General features: G+C 26.5%; 1 protein-coding gene across 2 annotated transcripts in view; it reads right to left on the minus strand.

Moving 5' to 3' along the window:
• The window catches only part of LOC111688502 (protein expanded), a 21,529-nt gene extending 11,499 nt beyond the window's left edge, over positions 1 to 10,030 (minus strand). For both annotated transcript variants that reach the window (XM_023451023.2, XM_046947719.1), the window contains exons 1-2: positions 9,870 to 10,030; positions 9,614 to 9,759 (exon numbers count right to left, since the gene is read on the minus strand). In XM_023451023.2, the coding sequence (XP_023306791.2) occupies positions 9,614 to 9,759; positions 9,870 to 9,961 (238 nt within the window). In that variant the 5' untranslated portion in view covers positions 9,962 to 10,030. The remainder of the gene's footprint in view (positions 1 to 9,613; positions 9,760 to 9,869) is intronic.
• Between the last annotated feature and the right edge of the window lie 7,127 nt (positions 10,031 to 17,157).

A 17,157-nucleotide genomic window follows, 5' to 3' on the forward strand; every position in this document is an offset into this window, starting at 1 on the left:
TGCAAAAATTGCCACCTGAGTCTTCATTGAAGACAAAGGGGCGATGGTAGACCGTTCTCAAGTCTACCCAGTGGATGAAAAAGACCACCGTGAGATAAGGCCGACACGACAGGTGCTCACGTTAAAAACTATCGACAGACAGACGGACGGACAGACAGACGGGCATGGCTTAATTGACTCTGCTATCTATAAGGACCCAGAATATATATACTTTATAGGATCGGAAAAGTATATTATAGATATTACAAACGGAATGACAAACTTATATATACCCTTCTCACGAAGATGAAGGGTATAATAACAAACAACACCAAAGAATCTCAAAAAGAATGTATTTCAAAAATCTTTAACGTTAACAAACAAAACATAAAAAAACCCAAGAAGAACATGTTGGAGAAGAAGAAAAAAATTTAAGCATCTGCTGGATATATTTTTTTTGTCTTTTATACTCAACAGGCACGCAGTTGAGCAAAAGAAAGATACAATGGAATGTTAAGTTTGTTTTCACGAAATATGTTTTTTTTTTTGTTTTTCATATATAAAAAATCTACAAACAGCCAAATGATGTTGATAATGATCATTAGGTTTTTTTCTTTAAACAACAAGAAAGAAGGTTTGATACACATACACATGTATATATGTTTGTATGTAACTGAAATTGTTTATGAAAAAATGCTGCTGCAATATGCACAAACAACTTACAGTGGAAACAATTAACAACAAAAATACATTTCAAACAAAAAGTTTAAAGATGAAAATTACAATTATGTTTAAATGTTTCATATTTTTAATGTGTCACTTAAATGTATTAGTTGTTTTTTGGTAAACTTTCAAAAACCTAGTTTAACTAAACTCATCTAATTCAAGGTTAACTAAACATTACATAAGTTTAAGATTCCTTTTTAATTTGTAAGTACTAGAGATAACTTTTTATGTTTTTCTAACCTAATTTAATTAAAACTTAGTTTACTTAAACCTTTTTAATCAAAGTTTAACTAAGCTTTGAACTATTTTGTAATTCAGTTTTTAAAAGTAATTTAGTTTTTGCTCAATTTAGTTTAACTAAACATTGAACTATTTTGAAATTTAGTTTTTGTAAAATTTCGCTCTTAAACTTTTATTGGGCAAGTTTAACTAAACTCTCTAAAAGCAAGTTTAATTAAAATCTACATTATTTTATAATTTGTTATTAATTTTTTATTGATTTTATATGTTTACGTGACTTAAATTCATAAAAACAAAGTTTAACTAAACTTACTTAAGTGTAGATTAGCTAAAGTTTAAACTTAAGTAATAGATTTTTAAGCTTATAAAGCATTTCTATTGATTTTTATGTTTTCAAGACTTAAACTAAACTTGTTTCAATGAAGTTTAGCTAAACTTTAAATTATAGTAATGCATTTTTTCACTTAAAAACCCTTTATATTGATTTTTTATGCGTAACTTAAACTCACAAAAACCAAGTTTAACTAAACTTGTTTCTATTAATTTTAGCTAGTTAAACTTTAAACTATATCCAATATATTTTTTAACTAAAAAAACTCATTCTATTGATTTGTTATGTTTGCATGACTTAAACTCACCAAAACCAATTTTAACTAAACTTGCATAACTGAAGTTTTACAAACCTTTATACTATTTTAGTATTTATTTTAACTTAAAAACTCATACTATAGATTTTATATATTTAAATGACTTAAACTCACAAAAACAAAGATTAACTAAACTGATTTTAAGAAAGTTATATTATATTAATATATATTTTAACTTAAAAAGCCATTATATTGATTTCTAATTATTGCATGACTTAAACTCACAAAAACTAAGTTTATGTAAACTTGCTTTACTGAAGTTTAGCCAAACTTTATACTATTTTAGAATTTATGTTAACTTAAATCCCCATTCTATTGTTTTGTTATATTTGCATGACTTAAACTCGCCAAAATCAAGTTTACCTAAACTTGTTTAAATAAAGTTTAGCTAAACTTGAAATTGTACTCACAAAAACTAAGTTTAACTTAACTTGCTTAACTGAAGTTCAGCTAAACTTTAGAACATTTTAGCATTTATTTTAACTTTTAAACCAGTTCTATTGATTTGTTATGTTTGCATTACCTAATCTCACCAAAACTAAGTTTAACTAAACTTGCTTAGCTGAAGTTTAGCTAAACTTTTAGCGATTTTCTGTTGTATTTTAGAGTGTGCAAAAAAAACCTATGTTGAAAAATTTATTTTAAAAAAAATATTAAAATATCTATTTGTTATTTCTTTCTTTTTTGCAAAAAGTTTATAAGTTTTTTTCTCCTCTAATTTAACTATTTTACCCACTGTTCAGCGTTAGCATTAAATGCAACATCATCAATATTATTGTAATCAAGCATCTGTAATACAGAAGCAAAATAACAAATTTTTTGTATTATTTTTTGTTGTTGTTGTTTATTTGTAACTTTTTTTATTTATTGTTTAAGTTGTTTGTGTAGTTTTTTTTTTCTTTCTTCTTCTTAAACAGCAAAGGCATTCTAAACAAAACGAAAAAAAAAATTTACAAAAAAACACAAAACAATAAAGAATCTACAATAAACAACAATAAGAACAGCAACAACAACAAGTAAAAGAATAAGACAAACAACCCATTCAGCCAAACTACAATACCAGAGATTTTTTTAAAGTTGTTGCTGTTTATTTTAATAATAGAGTAGAATGGAATGAAGTAGAGAGTGGAGTGGCATTTTATGCACAATCAACAGATGATGATGATGATGTTGACGATGATGTTGCTGGTGCTGATGATGATGATGCTGTTTGTTTATGATGATGAAGACGATGGTGGTGATTATGTAGTTGTTGTTGTTTTTATTGTTGTTGCTGTTGTTGTTGCTTGACAAAGTTAAGCAAGATTTAGGGAACAATAAGGTAAGAGGCGCGTGTGCTTTGGTGAAAACCTGCCACTTTTAGTAACAACAACAGCAAACAACAACGAGTAGTACCAGTAGCTAAAGATTCCATTAAAAAATAGCTCTGCTTATTACTCCTCTTAACAAAAAAAAAAAAGAAACAACAGCAACAGCAAGAAAACAAAACAATGTTACAAACATACACGGTATATATAAGAAACCAGCAAAACATACAATTAAAGCAGACAGTGGTTTATAAAATTGTTCATATCAATTTGAAGTTGAAAGTTTAAGAACTTTTAACGAAATTTATAAACTTTTTCAATATTTTTGTTAATTTTTAATAATATTATAAAATTTTAAATTAAAAATTTGTTACTTTTTTTGCTAAACTTTCAAAAACCTAGTTTAACTAAACTTGCGAAAATCATGTTTAAGAAAAAATTTTAATATAATAACATTTCTTGTAAACTTAGTAATACTTCAGATAACTTTTTAAGTTTATATGTCTTTATTTATGTTAAACTTAGTTTAACTAAACTTTCTTTAAACGAGTTTAAGTAAATTTTTAACTATTTTTGTATTTCTTTTGATTTTTAAAACATTTTTATTTAAAACTTAAACTAATAAATACCTAGTTTAACTAAACTCGCTTAGGTAAAGTTTAGCTAAACCTTTTCATATTTTTACCAGGATTTCAAAGTTTTAATAAGAATTAAAGTGCTTTTTAGAAATTTTTATTTAAATCTATCGCTTAAATCAAAGATCTAGTGATCTCTTACATTTGCAATCACTGTACTCTCATACAACCTAATAAAAGAAGAAAGTGCTCATTTTGCCTTCACTTGGCAATATGTATTTATATTGCTACTGCTGTTGTCTTCAATTTTATTTAAGAGTAAAGTATAGTTTGTCCAAATGTCTGTCTGTCTGTTTGTTTGGTTATTGATTAAAAAATACTACAGCAGCAGCACCAGCAACAGAAAACAACAACTAAAAACCTAATAAAATAAAAGATGTCTTAAAGTAGTTCATCAGCAAAATCGATGACATGGTATTTTTATTATCAACATCAACTATACACCATATAATTTTGTTTCTAGTTTCTATCTTGGGGTTTTTTTTTCTTAATTTTTTTTATTAGTTTTAGTTTTTTTCTCCATCATATTAAACAAAATTAAAAAAAAATAATATTATTAAAAACAGAATTCCAAATTTTAATGGGTTTGGTTTTGGTTTTGTGGATAAAAACAAATTATATTAATAATTGTTGAAAATGTGTTTTTTTTAACCAGGTACTATTGAAATTATTAGAAAGTTTAGATTGTTTTGATGTAAAGACAGAAAGGAATTTGTTTAGATTAAAAAGGGTTAATTTAATCAAATTAAGTTAAACTATTTGAATGTAATTTGAAAAGTTAACCATAATAATCAAGACTAAAATATAAATGCAAAAATAATGCTAGATTTAGTTAAACTTGGCCTCCGTTAGGTAAGTGGTTAGTGCTCTAGTCTGGTAGACCGGACCACCTGTGGCACTGGTTAAGAAGCGCACAACAGGCCCAATAGAGGCCTAGGTGTATTTCTTGGGATTTGATGTATATACATCCTACTTTCAAACTTCCTAACTAACTAGTTAAACTTAGCTTAGGTGAGTTTAGTTAAACTATTATATAAAAACCTAAAAAGTAATCAATAGTTTGACAAGAATGTAAAATTATTATTGGATTTATTTAAAATTGCTTTATGAAAGTTTAGTTAAACCAAGTTTAAGTTAAACTATGATATATAAACAGAAAAAGTTAAACATAGTAATCAGTGGTAAAATATGAATGCAAAAATAATGCTAGATTTAGATAAACTTAGTTTAGCTGAGTTTGATTAAACTAAGTTTAAGTTCGACTACGATAAAAAAAAAAACGAAAAAGTTATGCACAGTAAGATATAATTAGATAAGAATATAAAACTAGTGTTGGATTTGTTTAAACTTGCTTTATGAAAGTTTAGTTAAACCAAGTATAAATTAAACTAGAATATATAAGCAGAAAAAGTTGAAAAAGTAATCGGTAGTTTAAAAAGAATGTAAAATTAATGTAAGTTTTAGTTAAACTTTTTTAAAGAGAGTTTAGTTTAAACGAGTTTTAGCTAAACTACGATAAAGAAACCTAAAAACGTAATTATCGTAATCGGCTGTTAAGTAGGAATTTAAAAACTATTTTGATTTTAGTTAAACTTGCTTTATGAAAGTTTAGTTAAACCATGTTTAAGTTAAACTATGATATATAAACAGAAAAAGTTGAACATAGTAATCAGTAGTTTAATAAGAATGTAAAGCTACTGTTAGTTTTGGTTAAACTTGTTTAAAGAGAGTTTAATTAAACCGAGTTTTAGCTAAAATGCAATATAAAAACCTTTTAAGTTAAACATAGTAATCAGTTGTTAGATAAGAAAGTAAAACAAATGCGAGATTTTGTTAAACTTGATTTATAAAAGAGTTTAGTTAAAACCGACTTTTAGCTAAACTACAATAAAGAAACCTAACAACTTAACATTAGTTAACAGTAGTTCAATAAGAATGTAAACATAAGTTAACTTTCACTTAATTAATGAGAGTTTAGTTAAATCAAGTTTAAGCTAAACATCGATATAGAATTACAAAAACTTACTATAGTAATCAGTACTTAAATAAGAACGTGGACATAATATGAAATTTAGTTAAACTTATAAGACTTTAGTTAAAACAAATTTTAGCTAAACCACTATAAAGAAACCTAAAAACATAACCATAGTTATTAGTAATTAAATAAGAATGTGGACATAAAATACAATTTAGTTTACTTGAGAGTTTAGTTAAACCAAGTTTGTAAATATAAGCAAAGTTTTAGTTGAACTTGTGTTATGAAAGTTTAGTTAAACCAAGTTTTAGTTAAACTAAGATAAAGAAACCTAAGAACTTAACCATATTAATCAGTAGTTCACTAATAATACTGTACCAGTGTTATAATTAGTTAAACTTAAGGAGAGTTTAGTTAAACCAAGTTTTTAATCATATAACAAAATAGAAAACTAAAAAGTTTATCAAAGTAATTAGTAATTAAGTAGAATGTTAAAAATTATTTTGAATTTAGTTAAACTTGTTAAATGGGAGTTTAGTTAAACTAAGATTAAGTTTAAATTAAAATATGTTAATATTAAAACTTAAACATTATAATAAGTATTCAATAAGAAATATAAAAATAAAATTAAATTTAGTTAAACTTGTTCTATGAGAGTTTAGTTAAACTTGGATTTTGAAAGTTTAGCTCATTCCAACAAACATTCTAAATAATTATATTTATCTACAGATACCATCAATACTAAATTTTAGATCATTTTAGACTGTCTAAATTTAACATGGATCTAATTTTTCTTTAACAACTATACTAGCAACAACAAATTTCATAGTCGGGCAAAAAAAAACAGAAAAAATAGCTGGCAGGCATATCTAATTAGAAAGTGTTGAAAAAAATTCAATACAATTTTTGTTGTTTCCTCAAACAGTTTGTGGTACAGCTCTTCTTAAACTTATGCAATAGAAAGACAAGAGTAAGAACTTAAAGAAAAAAACATAAAAGTTATTTTGTTACATTTGTGCATGCTGAAAAGTAATAATGATGATAATGATTATGATGATGAAACAGGAAAAACAAAACTTTCAACCGAAAAATTGCAGGAAAAATATAAACTTAACTGGTATGCGGTTTAATAAACCTAAAAATACTCGTACAAGAGAAGATAAACTTCGGTGTTTTAGTTTTTTTTTTTGTTTTTCTTTATACAAGTCTTAACATAATGTGGCAAATAAAGAGAGCGGGAGAGAAGAGAGGGGATAAAAGGACAACTTAAACGAAAAAGTAAAGATTTTTTCATGAACACTTTAACTGCCAGATTCTAAAAATTTACGTTCCTTAACATATTAGTTGTTGATGTTATTGTCGCTGTTGTGGTTGTTGTGTGTGAGCTTGGTCTGCTGTAGCTATAGCTGTGCTGCAGCAAAAGCATCAAACGGCACGCTTGCTTGCGGTTGTATTAAAGCAATGCACAACAGCTACCTGAATTACTGAACACGCGTCTTATGTTTAGTTATGTATGTAAGAGTATGACTTGTGTTGGTCTGTCTGTCTGTCGTTTGATCGGTCGTTCGTTCGTTTTGTCTGTCCAAACAAAATAATAAACAAGTAAAAAGAACTCAAAGACAGATTCAGTTTTTTGGTTTTAACTTAACAGCTAGCATCCCATACTAACAGACATTCGTACGTCCGTCTGTCCGTCCATCCTTTCAACCATGTCTGTCCCGTTTTATTCTTTAGTTTTTGAAATGTTTAAACGTTCTAAAGTCTGTTTTTTTCGTTTAAACATTTAGTTTTTTTTTTTGCTTTTTATAAATTTGAGTACTTTTTTTTTTGCTTCGTTGTATGTAGTTCTTTATGTTGCTGTTCATAATGTTTTAAATGGCCTTTGCATGCATGCAACATGCAGCATCATCTTTTTCTTGTGCAAAAAATTAAAAAAAAAACTAATAAAAAAATAAGGAACACAACAACCTCTCCAAAAAGAACCAGTATACAACTAACCAGCCAGCACCTTTTTTTTTGAAACCAACAGATAAATATTCTATGTATGTTAAATACAGGTTTGAATATGATAGTGTCTCGATGTGGTTGCTGTTGCTGTTGTTGTTCTTGTATTTTGGGATACGCCAGTTTAAGTCTTAGTAGAAAAAATATTTAAAATGTGAATTTGTTTTTTCCTTTTTACGTTAAGTTGGTAATGATTTTTTTTTTTGGTGCTTAAAAAGTCTTTTTCTTCTTTTTCTTTTAAAAAAGTTTTTGCAGTATTTTTGCCAAAAAAACAAACCACAAACACATATCAAATGAAATACAGAAGAAAAAAAAAACACGTTAAATTTAAAACCAAATTTGTTAGAAGAAAATTAGAAAAAAAACGTTAAAAGCACATGTTTCTGTTCAAAACTGGGTGTCTGTGTGAGTGTGTGTTTGGTTAGGTGAATAAGTGTTAAATTATTGAATGTAATAAATTTCTAATAAAAAACCCAAATAATCAATAACTAAAAGACATAAATGTTTTAAAAAAAACTAGAATTTTTTCTCTTATTTATATACTTAACAAATTGACAAATTTTTAGTAAGAAACTAGTTTTTTTATAGATGAAAAGTGTTTGGTAATAAAGAAATTATTAATTGATTTCAAAAACTATACTCAAGCAAAGTAATAGTGTTCATTTTTAAATTAAATTCTGTTAGTTTTACATCTTAAACTTACAAATACCAAGTTTAACTAAACTCTATTTAAGCAAGTTTAACAAAATTTTATATTATTTTTGTATTTTTTATTAAATTTAAATACTTTCTTTTAGGTTTTTATGTTGATCCGTGTTAATCTAACAAAATCTTAGTTTAACTAAACTCTTCAAAAACAAGTTTAACTAAAATTGAAATGATTTTCTTAATTTTTAAACATTTTAAATACTTGCTGTTAGTTTTTTTATGCTAATCTAAGTTAAACTTACAAAATCCTAGTTTAACTAAACCCTCAAATTTCGAGTTTAACTTAACTTGAATTATTTTCGTATTTAGTTTTTAATTGTGTTTGTAAAAGTTTAAATTTTATTTCTTAAACTTTCAAAAACCTAGTTTAACTAAACTTTCTTAAAGCCAGTTTAACTAAATTTGAAATTATTTTAGCGTTTTTTAATCACTTTAAACAGTTTATATTGATTTTGTTTGTTAAAAAGACTTAAACTAACAAAACCCTAGTTTAGCTAAACTCTCTTAAAGCTAGATTAACTAATTTTTTAACCAGTTTAGTATATATCATTAATTTTTAATAATTGCTATTGCATTTTTATATTAATTTGAGTTAAACTTACAAAATCCTAGTTTAACTAAACGTTTAAAAAACGAGTTTAACTTAATCTTGATTTATTTTCGTATTTAGTTTTTAATTGTGATTGTAATAGTTTACATTTTATTTCTTAAACTTTCAAAAACCTAGTTTAGTTAAACTCTTTTTAAGACAATTTACCTAAATTTTTAATTATTTTTACGTTTTTTAATAATTTTAATCAGTTTATATTGATTTTCCTTGTTAAAAAGACTTAAACTAACAAAAACCTAGTTTAACTAATCTTTCTTTTAGCAAGATTAACTATAGACAATTGAAGATTACCTAAATTTAGCTTTAAATTTACTTTCTATTGATTTTTTTGTAACACTTAAACTTAATTTAAAAATTTCAAACCCTTGATAACAAAAGACTTAAGGGAGAAATCCTTTTTACTGACTATTTCATTAGATTATAAAAAACTTAAGAAACAAACTTTCTTCTAAGAGCAAGAAGAAAAACAAACATGGCTGCTACGAGCTATCAACAAAAGACTTAAGACACAAGTGTATAACTTGCTACTGCTGTAAAAGACTTAAGTAACAAACTTATTTATAGCATCAAGGAGAAAAACAAACATGGCTGCCATTTGCAGAGTTATAAACAAAAGACTTAAGACACAAGGTGAAAAACTCCATACACTCTTTAGGAGACTTAACAAATGAACACTTTTAAATGTAAAGAGAAAAATTAAAAATGGCTGCCATTTGTAGAGTTATAAACAAAAGACTTAAGATCCATACACAATTTAAAAAAAAAATTTATGTTGAACTTACCTATCAATACCGCTAAACCGAATAGTTCGGTATCGAGCATGCCTTGTGTGGCAAAATGTAGACATGTTTGTGTATACACTTCTCTGACTCGACTCTTTGCATCGACTAGGAAGTATAAAGTTTTGGGTTGTTGATGGCCTAAGAGCCTGTAAAGAAATAATAAAGTTATAAATATAAAGTTATAAATATAATAAAGTTATAAATCTAATAAACTTAATCCTTATTATTTTTATACAAAAAAAAAAAAAAAACTTACCTTAGAGCTAAAAATCGTGAGCCCGGTGATAGCTGTTCGGCCGAGGACGCGCATACTTCTAATGGCGCGCTGACAGTACAAAACGCTCGCATGCTGCATCATTATTTGAATGCAACAAATTCGTTGGAAATATTTTTCTGAAAAACACACAAGAAAATTAAATAAATTAGTTTTTTTGATAAAACATACTTTAAGTAAAAAACAAAAATAATAAAATTCCACCCAAAACCATTAATCTTTAAGACCTATCTCATGATAACAACTAAGAAGCTTAACATTCCTTTTTCGTTAGGAAAAAAAAACCAAAGCTATCTAAAATAGTTTTACGAGTTTTAAATATTATCAAAAAAAATTTATATTAAAAAATTCTTTAAGCTATAAAAAATTTCACCAAAAACCAAAAAAAAAACTTGCAACTCAAATTTAACAGACAAGTTTCTAATTCGAAATAAATATATGTGTCTTGATATATTGAATTATAAAATAAACCTAATAAAGAAAGTTTAGTTTATGTTTGAAAAAAAAAAACATTTCATAGATTTATGCATAAATTAAATTTTAAAACAATATATAACATATTGAACAAAAATGCTACTGTAGCTGAACAAAAAAAAAAAAAACTGAAAAAAAGAGAATGACGGACGGACGCTTTGTCAGTATGTATGAGTAGAGTTTTTTATCAGGCCTGGTGAAGTGAGTTCTTAAATTAGTATACTTTTTACCTTTTAAAAGTATTGCATGGCTTTTTGGCTGTTTCTTATCTATAGAATAGTCCATAGATTAATCTTTAACCTAAAACGTAATCTCCTTAATAGACTAGACTATAGACTTGTCAATACTTCGATCTTTAGACTAGTCAATGGAACATTCCATAGAATAATAAATGGACTAGTTAAAACACCAGTCCACTGACTAATCAACACACAAGTCCATAGATAAGTCAACGAACAAGTCCATAAACTTTTCATGTTACTAATCAGTAGATTAATACATAGTCTATTAGATGAACTAGTACAAAGACTTGTCCATAATTTAGTATATTTAACAATCCCCAGACAAGTTCATAGTCTATTCCATAGGCTAAATCATAGACGTGTCTAGAGACTAGTACACACATTAGTATTAGAGTAATCCATAAATAAGACTATAAAGTGATTCACAATCTGATCCACTAAACCAGAAATTAGTTCTAAGACTTTGACCATGACTATTATTCACTGTTTCACTGCACAACTAATGCAGTAGTCTATAGACTACTCAACGCACTACTCCATAGACTAGTTACAAACCAGTTGACTGCCTAACTAATGCACTGCTCTATAGATTAGCAAACAGATTATTCCATAAACTGTTCAATAAACTAGAAAAAAGTCTTTTAAATAGTCAAGTCCATAGACTTTTGTATGAACTAGTTCAAAGACCAGCTTATAGTTAAGTCATTAAATAGTCCAAAGTGTATTTCACAGATTAGAAAAGTAATTTAGTTAGTTAGATAGATAGATCGATAGATAGATAGATAGATAGATAGATAGATAGATAGATAGATAGATAGATAGATAGATAGATAGATAGATAGATAGATAGATAGATAGATAGATAGATAGATAGATAGATAGATAGATAGATAGATAGATAGATAGATAGATAGATAGATAGATAGATAGATAGATAGATAGATAGATAGATAGATAGATAGATAGATAGATAGATAGATAGATAGATAGATAGATAGATAGATAGTTAGTAGTTAGTAAGTAAGGAAGTAAGTAAGTAAGTAAGGAAGTAAGTAGGTAGGTAAGTAAGTAGGTAAGTAAGTAAGTAAGTAAGTAAGTAAGTAAGTAAGTAAGTAAGTAAGTAAGTAAGTAAGTAAGTAAGTAAGTAAGTAAGTAAGTAAGTAAGTAAGTAAGTAAGTAAGTAAGTAAGTAAGTAAGTTAGTTAGTTACATAGTTAGTTTGATATGTGGATGTATATACGTCAAATTCGAAAAAATACACCTAGCACTCTCGGGTTTGTTTTGCGATCCTTAACCAGTGACTCAGGTAAGAATCGAACTTACCACCTGCGGTCTACCAGATTAGAAACCTAACCACTAACGTACCGGAGGTCAGGATAACAAGTAGTCCATAGACTACAGACTTAATTAGTCCATTAAAAAAGTCCACACACTAAATTAATGTGTATACTAGTCTACAGAGTCGACCATAGATTATGTCACGGACTAGTCAACAATTTGGTGCATTCACAAGTCAATAGACTTGCTCACATACTAGTCAACGGACTACTATACATATTAGTAAATAAACAAGTTAACAGACTATTCCACTGACTAACCAACAGACTGCTTAATAGACTAATCTGCATTCTATTCCAAAGACTGTCCAATAAACTAGTAAAAATTATTATTATTACATTCACTAAGATATGTGACTGATCTGTAGACAAGTCTACGGACAAACCTCTAGACTAGTTAGTGTATTAGTCCACAGACTGGTAGATAGTATTCTGAGTAGTACATAGACTATAGTATACAGATTAGTTAGTTAGTTAGTTAGTTTGAAAGGAGGATGTATACACATCAAATCCGAAGAAATACACCTAGGCCTCTATACACCCACCACCTCCGGTCTACCAGACTAGAACACTAACCACTAACCTACCGGAGGCCACAGTATACAGATTAGTCTAAAGATTAGACTAGAGAATGTACCACATATTCAACCATAAACTAAACACTAGACTATTCAATAGACTGGTCAATGGACTAGTCAGACTAGCCTACTAACTATCCAATATAGGCTAGCCAATAGGCTAGTCCACGGACTATTCCAGAAATTAGTAAATAGACCAGTAAAAGTGGATTCAAAAGACATATTTACAGACTTTTATATAATCCAGACTAAATAGTTTAAATTTAATAAAAGACAATGATCATAAAGTAATCCATTTACTAGTCCACAAACAGTCTAAAAAATAGACTATGGTCTCTCGACAATAGACTAAACATAGATTAGCCCTTAGACTAGTTTACAGATTTGTCCATAGACTTGTCCACAGACTTGACTATAGACAAGTCTATACATTAGTCCATAAAACATCCTATAGACTTATCCCTGAACTAGTCTACTAGACTAATTTAAGTCTATAGATTATGTCACAGGTTAGTCAATGGGATCTGACACAGACTAGTCTATAGACAAGCTACAAAAACACAAACTTAACAAAAGACTAATCCATAAACTAGATAAAACACTAGTTCATACATGTATATCGTGCTAATACTTCGGTATTTATTAGCTGTCAAAAAATCACTATAGCACTTAACTAACCATCCCTGGTTAACACCATATTAAAGCTTAACTCGAATATGAAAAAAAACATAAATAAAATTGTATAAATTTTTAAAAATGATAAACAAATTTTTGTTTGGTATGACAATATTTTCTCTCTGTATCTACCAGTTTAGTCTGTATTTTTTTTTATAATTTCAAAGAAAAAAATATATACACACTAACATACATAGATTTTTTTTAAAAATATTTTATTAATATTCATGTCTAGTTTCTTTGTTTTAACATGATGGTCGTCTTTATTTATTGTTGTGTGTGTGTGTTTTTTATTTTTCAAATAAAAAAACAATCAAATGTTATAAAAATATATATTTATGTATAATTTTAAGTTTATTAGTTTTCCATAATCAATCAATAGCTAACAAACATAAATTATATTTAATCCCCAAGATGTTGAAAAAAATAAAAAAAAATATATAGAAAGAATAAAAAAATGAAATAAAAGTTATAGCTTTAGATTAAATTTCAATCAGTCATTTATATTAAAAAACAACTCTAAAGGCTGTTTTTTTTTTAAATTTAATTTATTCATATAAATCAGATAGAAAAAAACTGCCATAATTTATGAATAATTTAAAAAGACTTTTACACAAAAATAAAAATCCAAAAAAATATATATTTTAATGGTTTAAAAAACATTTGGTGGTATAGTTAAGTTATTTAAGTGTTATTATATCTCGTAAAAAAACTATGTAGAAAATTTAACATATTTTTCTTAATGTTACCAATTGCCTATTTTTCTTCTCTATAAAATTGATTAGTCTAGAGGGGGTAATTATGAATAAATTTTTCTATTTAAAACCAGTATGGTTCATTTAATAAATCCAAAACAAAAAAAGGTTTTCATTTTTATAGTAATAATTAAAACAAATTGTTTTTGTTGCTATTTTTCTTATATATTAACATTATAATCTCTAGATTGTGTGTACTGATTAGTTCATTAGCGAATTAATACTTAAAGGCAGCATGTGTGTATGCTTGTGTTTTTTCTTTTTCATTTTACAAATCTCTGTAATTAATTAAAATGGATTATAAAAATTGTAAAATCTTGAAACATTTATCAAAAATGTTTTTTTTTTCTTTATATTTTTTCTGTATTAATTACATGAAAAAATATTTTGTTTATGTTTAAATACTGCTACTGGGATTTAAATTTCAGAAGTTACATTAGGTTACAGATTTTAAGTTGTTAACTCACAACAACTTTAAGTTAACATTCAAACTATTTATATCAATAAGTTAATTATGAAAAACTTAACATTTAAGCTGAAAATTCTAGTCTATAGTCTAGTCTATAGTCTAGTCTATAGTCTATAGTCTAGTCTATAGTCTAGTCTATAGTCTAGTCTATAGTCTAGTCTATAGTCTAGTCTATAGTCTAGTCTATAGTCTAGTCTATAGTCTAGTCTATAGTCTAGTCTATAGTCTAGTCTATAGTCTAGTCTATAGTCTAGTCTATAGTCTAGTCTATAGTCTAGTCTATAGTCTAGTCTATAGTCTAGTCTATATTCTTGTCTGTAGTCTGGTTTGTAGTCTAGTCTGTAGTCTAGTCAATGGGGTGGTATATAGTTTTGTCATGTCTATAGTTTAGTCTATAGTCTTGTCTACAGTCTAGTCTATGATTTAGTCTAAAGTCTAGAATATAGTCTATTCTATAGTGTAGTCTGTAGTTTAGTATGTAGTCTTATTTGTAGTTTAGTTTGTAGTCTATAGGTTAGTCTGTAGTCTAGTCTATTAACAAGTCTATAGACTACTGTAGTCTAAAGTCGAGTCTATAGTAGGCTAGTCTTTAGTGTAGTTTATAGTCTAGTGTATAGCTTTCTCTATGGTTAGTCTAGTGGAATCTATACTATAGTCTATAGCCGAATCTATAGTCTGGTTTGTGGTCTAGTCTAGCCTATAGTCTACTTAGTCAATAATTTTGTCTGTATTCTAGTTTATATTCTAGTCTGTGGTCTAGTCCATATTCTTGTCTGTAGTCTAGGCTATAGCCTAGTGTATAGTGGAATCTATACTACAGTCTATAGCCGAGTCTATAGTCTAGTTTATAGTCTACTCTATGTAGTTTAGTCTAAAGTTATAGTCGAGTATATAGTCTAATTTATTGTCTTGTCTATAGTCGATAGTTTATAGTCTATAGTTTAAAATTAAGTTCTTTAACTTTATCCCAAAATTGTTCTGAAAATTGTATTTCTAAGGTAAAAAAGTAATGTTTTTTTTATGAATTTCAACACTAATTTTAACTTTATTGTCATTTTATGTTCTTTTTTTATATTTGTTTAAATATATTTGTCATATACATACAGAGGTATGTATGTATGTATATAAGATTGTATTACTTACATATTTATTTATTTAGTGTATTGTCATTGTACAAATACTATGCCTAAAAACGGAATAAGGTCAGTAAAAGTTTGTTTGTTATTTGTTTTAATTTTTTTAAGACGTTTTTTGTTTGTTTTTTCTTGCACCGAGTAGAGTTTTTGTCTTCTCTCTCTCTTCAACTTCTTTTTATTTGTAGCTCTTCTTATACTTTATGAATTTATGTTTACGAATATGACCGTGTGGTAATCAACTGGGTATACATACATAAATACATAAATGTTTAAATGTGTGTTTTTTTTTGTAATGTTGTTGTTTCTTTTAAACAATTTGCAATAACACTTACAAACAAATAACAAACAAACTGACAAAAAAAAACGGTTATTTGTTATTAACAGCACAACAACAATGAATGTTATTATTGTTAAAGAAAACTAAAGTTTATGTTGTTGTTGTATTTTTAATGTTTATTATTGTTGAGTGTTGAGGTAGGTGTTGTAATGTTTAACTCAAATAAATGGGGGGAAAAATAAGAAAAAGAAAAAAAGTTTTTTGTTTTTTTTTTTTCTTTATTTAAATTTATGCAGATTTTTTTTCTGTTTATATTTTTATTATTATTATTTTAGTTTTTTTATTTATTCTTATTTTTAAGTTTACTATTTAAGTGACCGTTAAATGATGTGTGTAATGAGTTTTAATCATAAACTTTTTTAATAACCATTTTAATTTCTATTTCATTATTATGATTTTGGAAGTGGAGAAAATGATCGCAAAATCTTTAACCCTTAAGAGGCAAAATAAGAAGTTTTTTTAAATTTCGAATTTTTGAAATTTATACAATTTTTGCTTAATTCAATATTTACGCTTAAAATTACTAAAAAGTTCAAAATTTTGCTTATTTAAGCAATTTAAATACGTTTTCTATATTTTCGAAATTAAGTTCGAATTTTCGAAATTTTTCGAATTGCGTTTAATTTAAAATTTATGCTTAAAATAATATATAACAGTGAGTTTTACAATAGTTAATCGACATTTTGCAGTCTTAAGATTTCGAAATTAAGTTCGAATTTACGAAATCAAGTTCGAATTTTAGAAATTCTCAAAATTATCTCTAATTTAATATTTAAGCTCAGAATAGCGTATTATAGTGATTTTTACAATTATAACTGAATATTTTTAAGCCTTTTCAAATTTCGAACTTAAGTTCGAATTTTCGAAATTGTTAAAATTATCTCAAATTTAATATTTGGGCCTAGAATAACGTATAATAGTGATATCTGTAATAATAACCGGATATTTTGAAGACTTTTCAAATTTCGAAATTATCTTCGAATTTTCGAAATTCTCAGAATTGTCTCAAATTCAATATTAAACCATTAAATTTTCTTTATTTATGAATTGCATAATAAAAAATCCATATTTTTCGTTATTTACAAATTTCGAAATTAAGTTCGAATTTTTGGAAATTCTTAAAATTGTATCAAATTTTTAATTTAAGCTTAAAATGGTCTCTACTAATCAATTGTATAATAAGAAAGGTATATTTTTAACGATTTTCAAATTTCGCAATTAAGTTTGAATTTTCGAAATCAAGTTCGAATTTTCGAAATCTCAGAATT

Source organism: Lucilia cuprina, chromosome 2 (genome assembly GCF_022045245.1).
Source record: "Lucilia cuprina isolate Lc7/37 chromosome 2, ASM2204524v1, whole genome shotgun sequence".
In the NCBI taxonomy this organism is placed as follows: domain Eukaryota; kingdom Metazoa; phylum Arthropoda; class Insecta; order Diptera; family Calliphoridae; genus Lucilia; species Lucilia cuprina.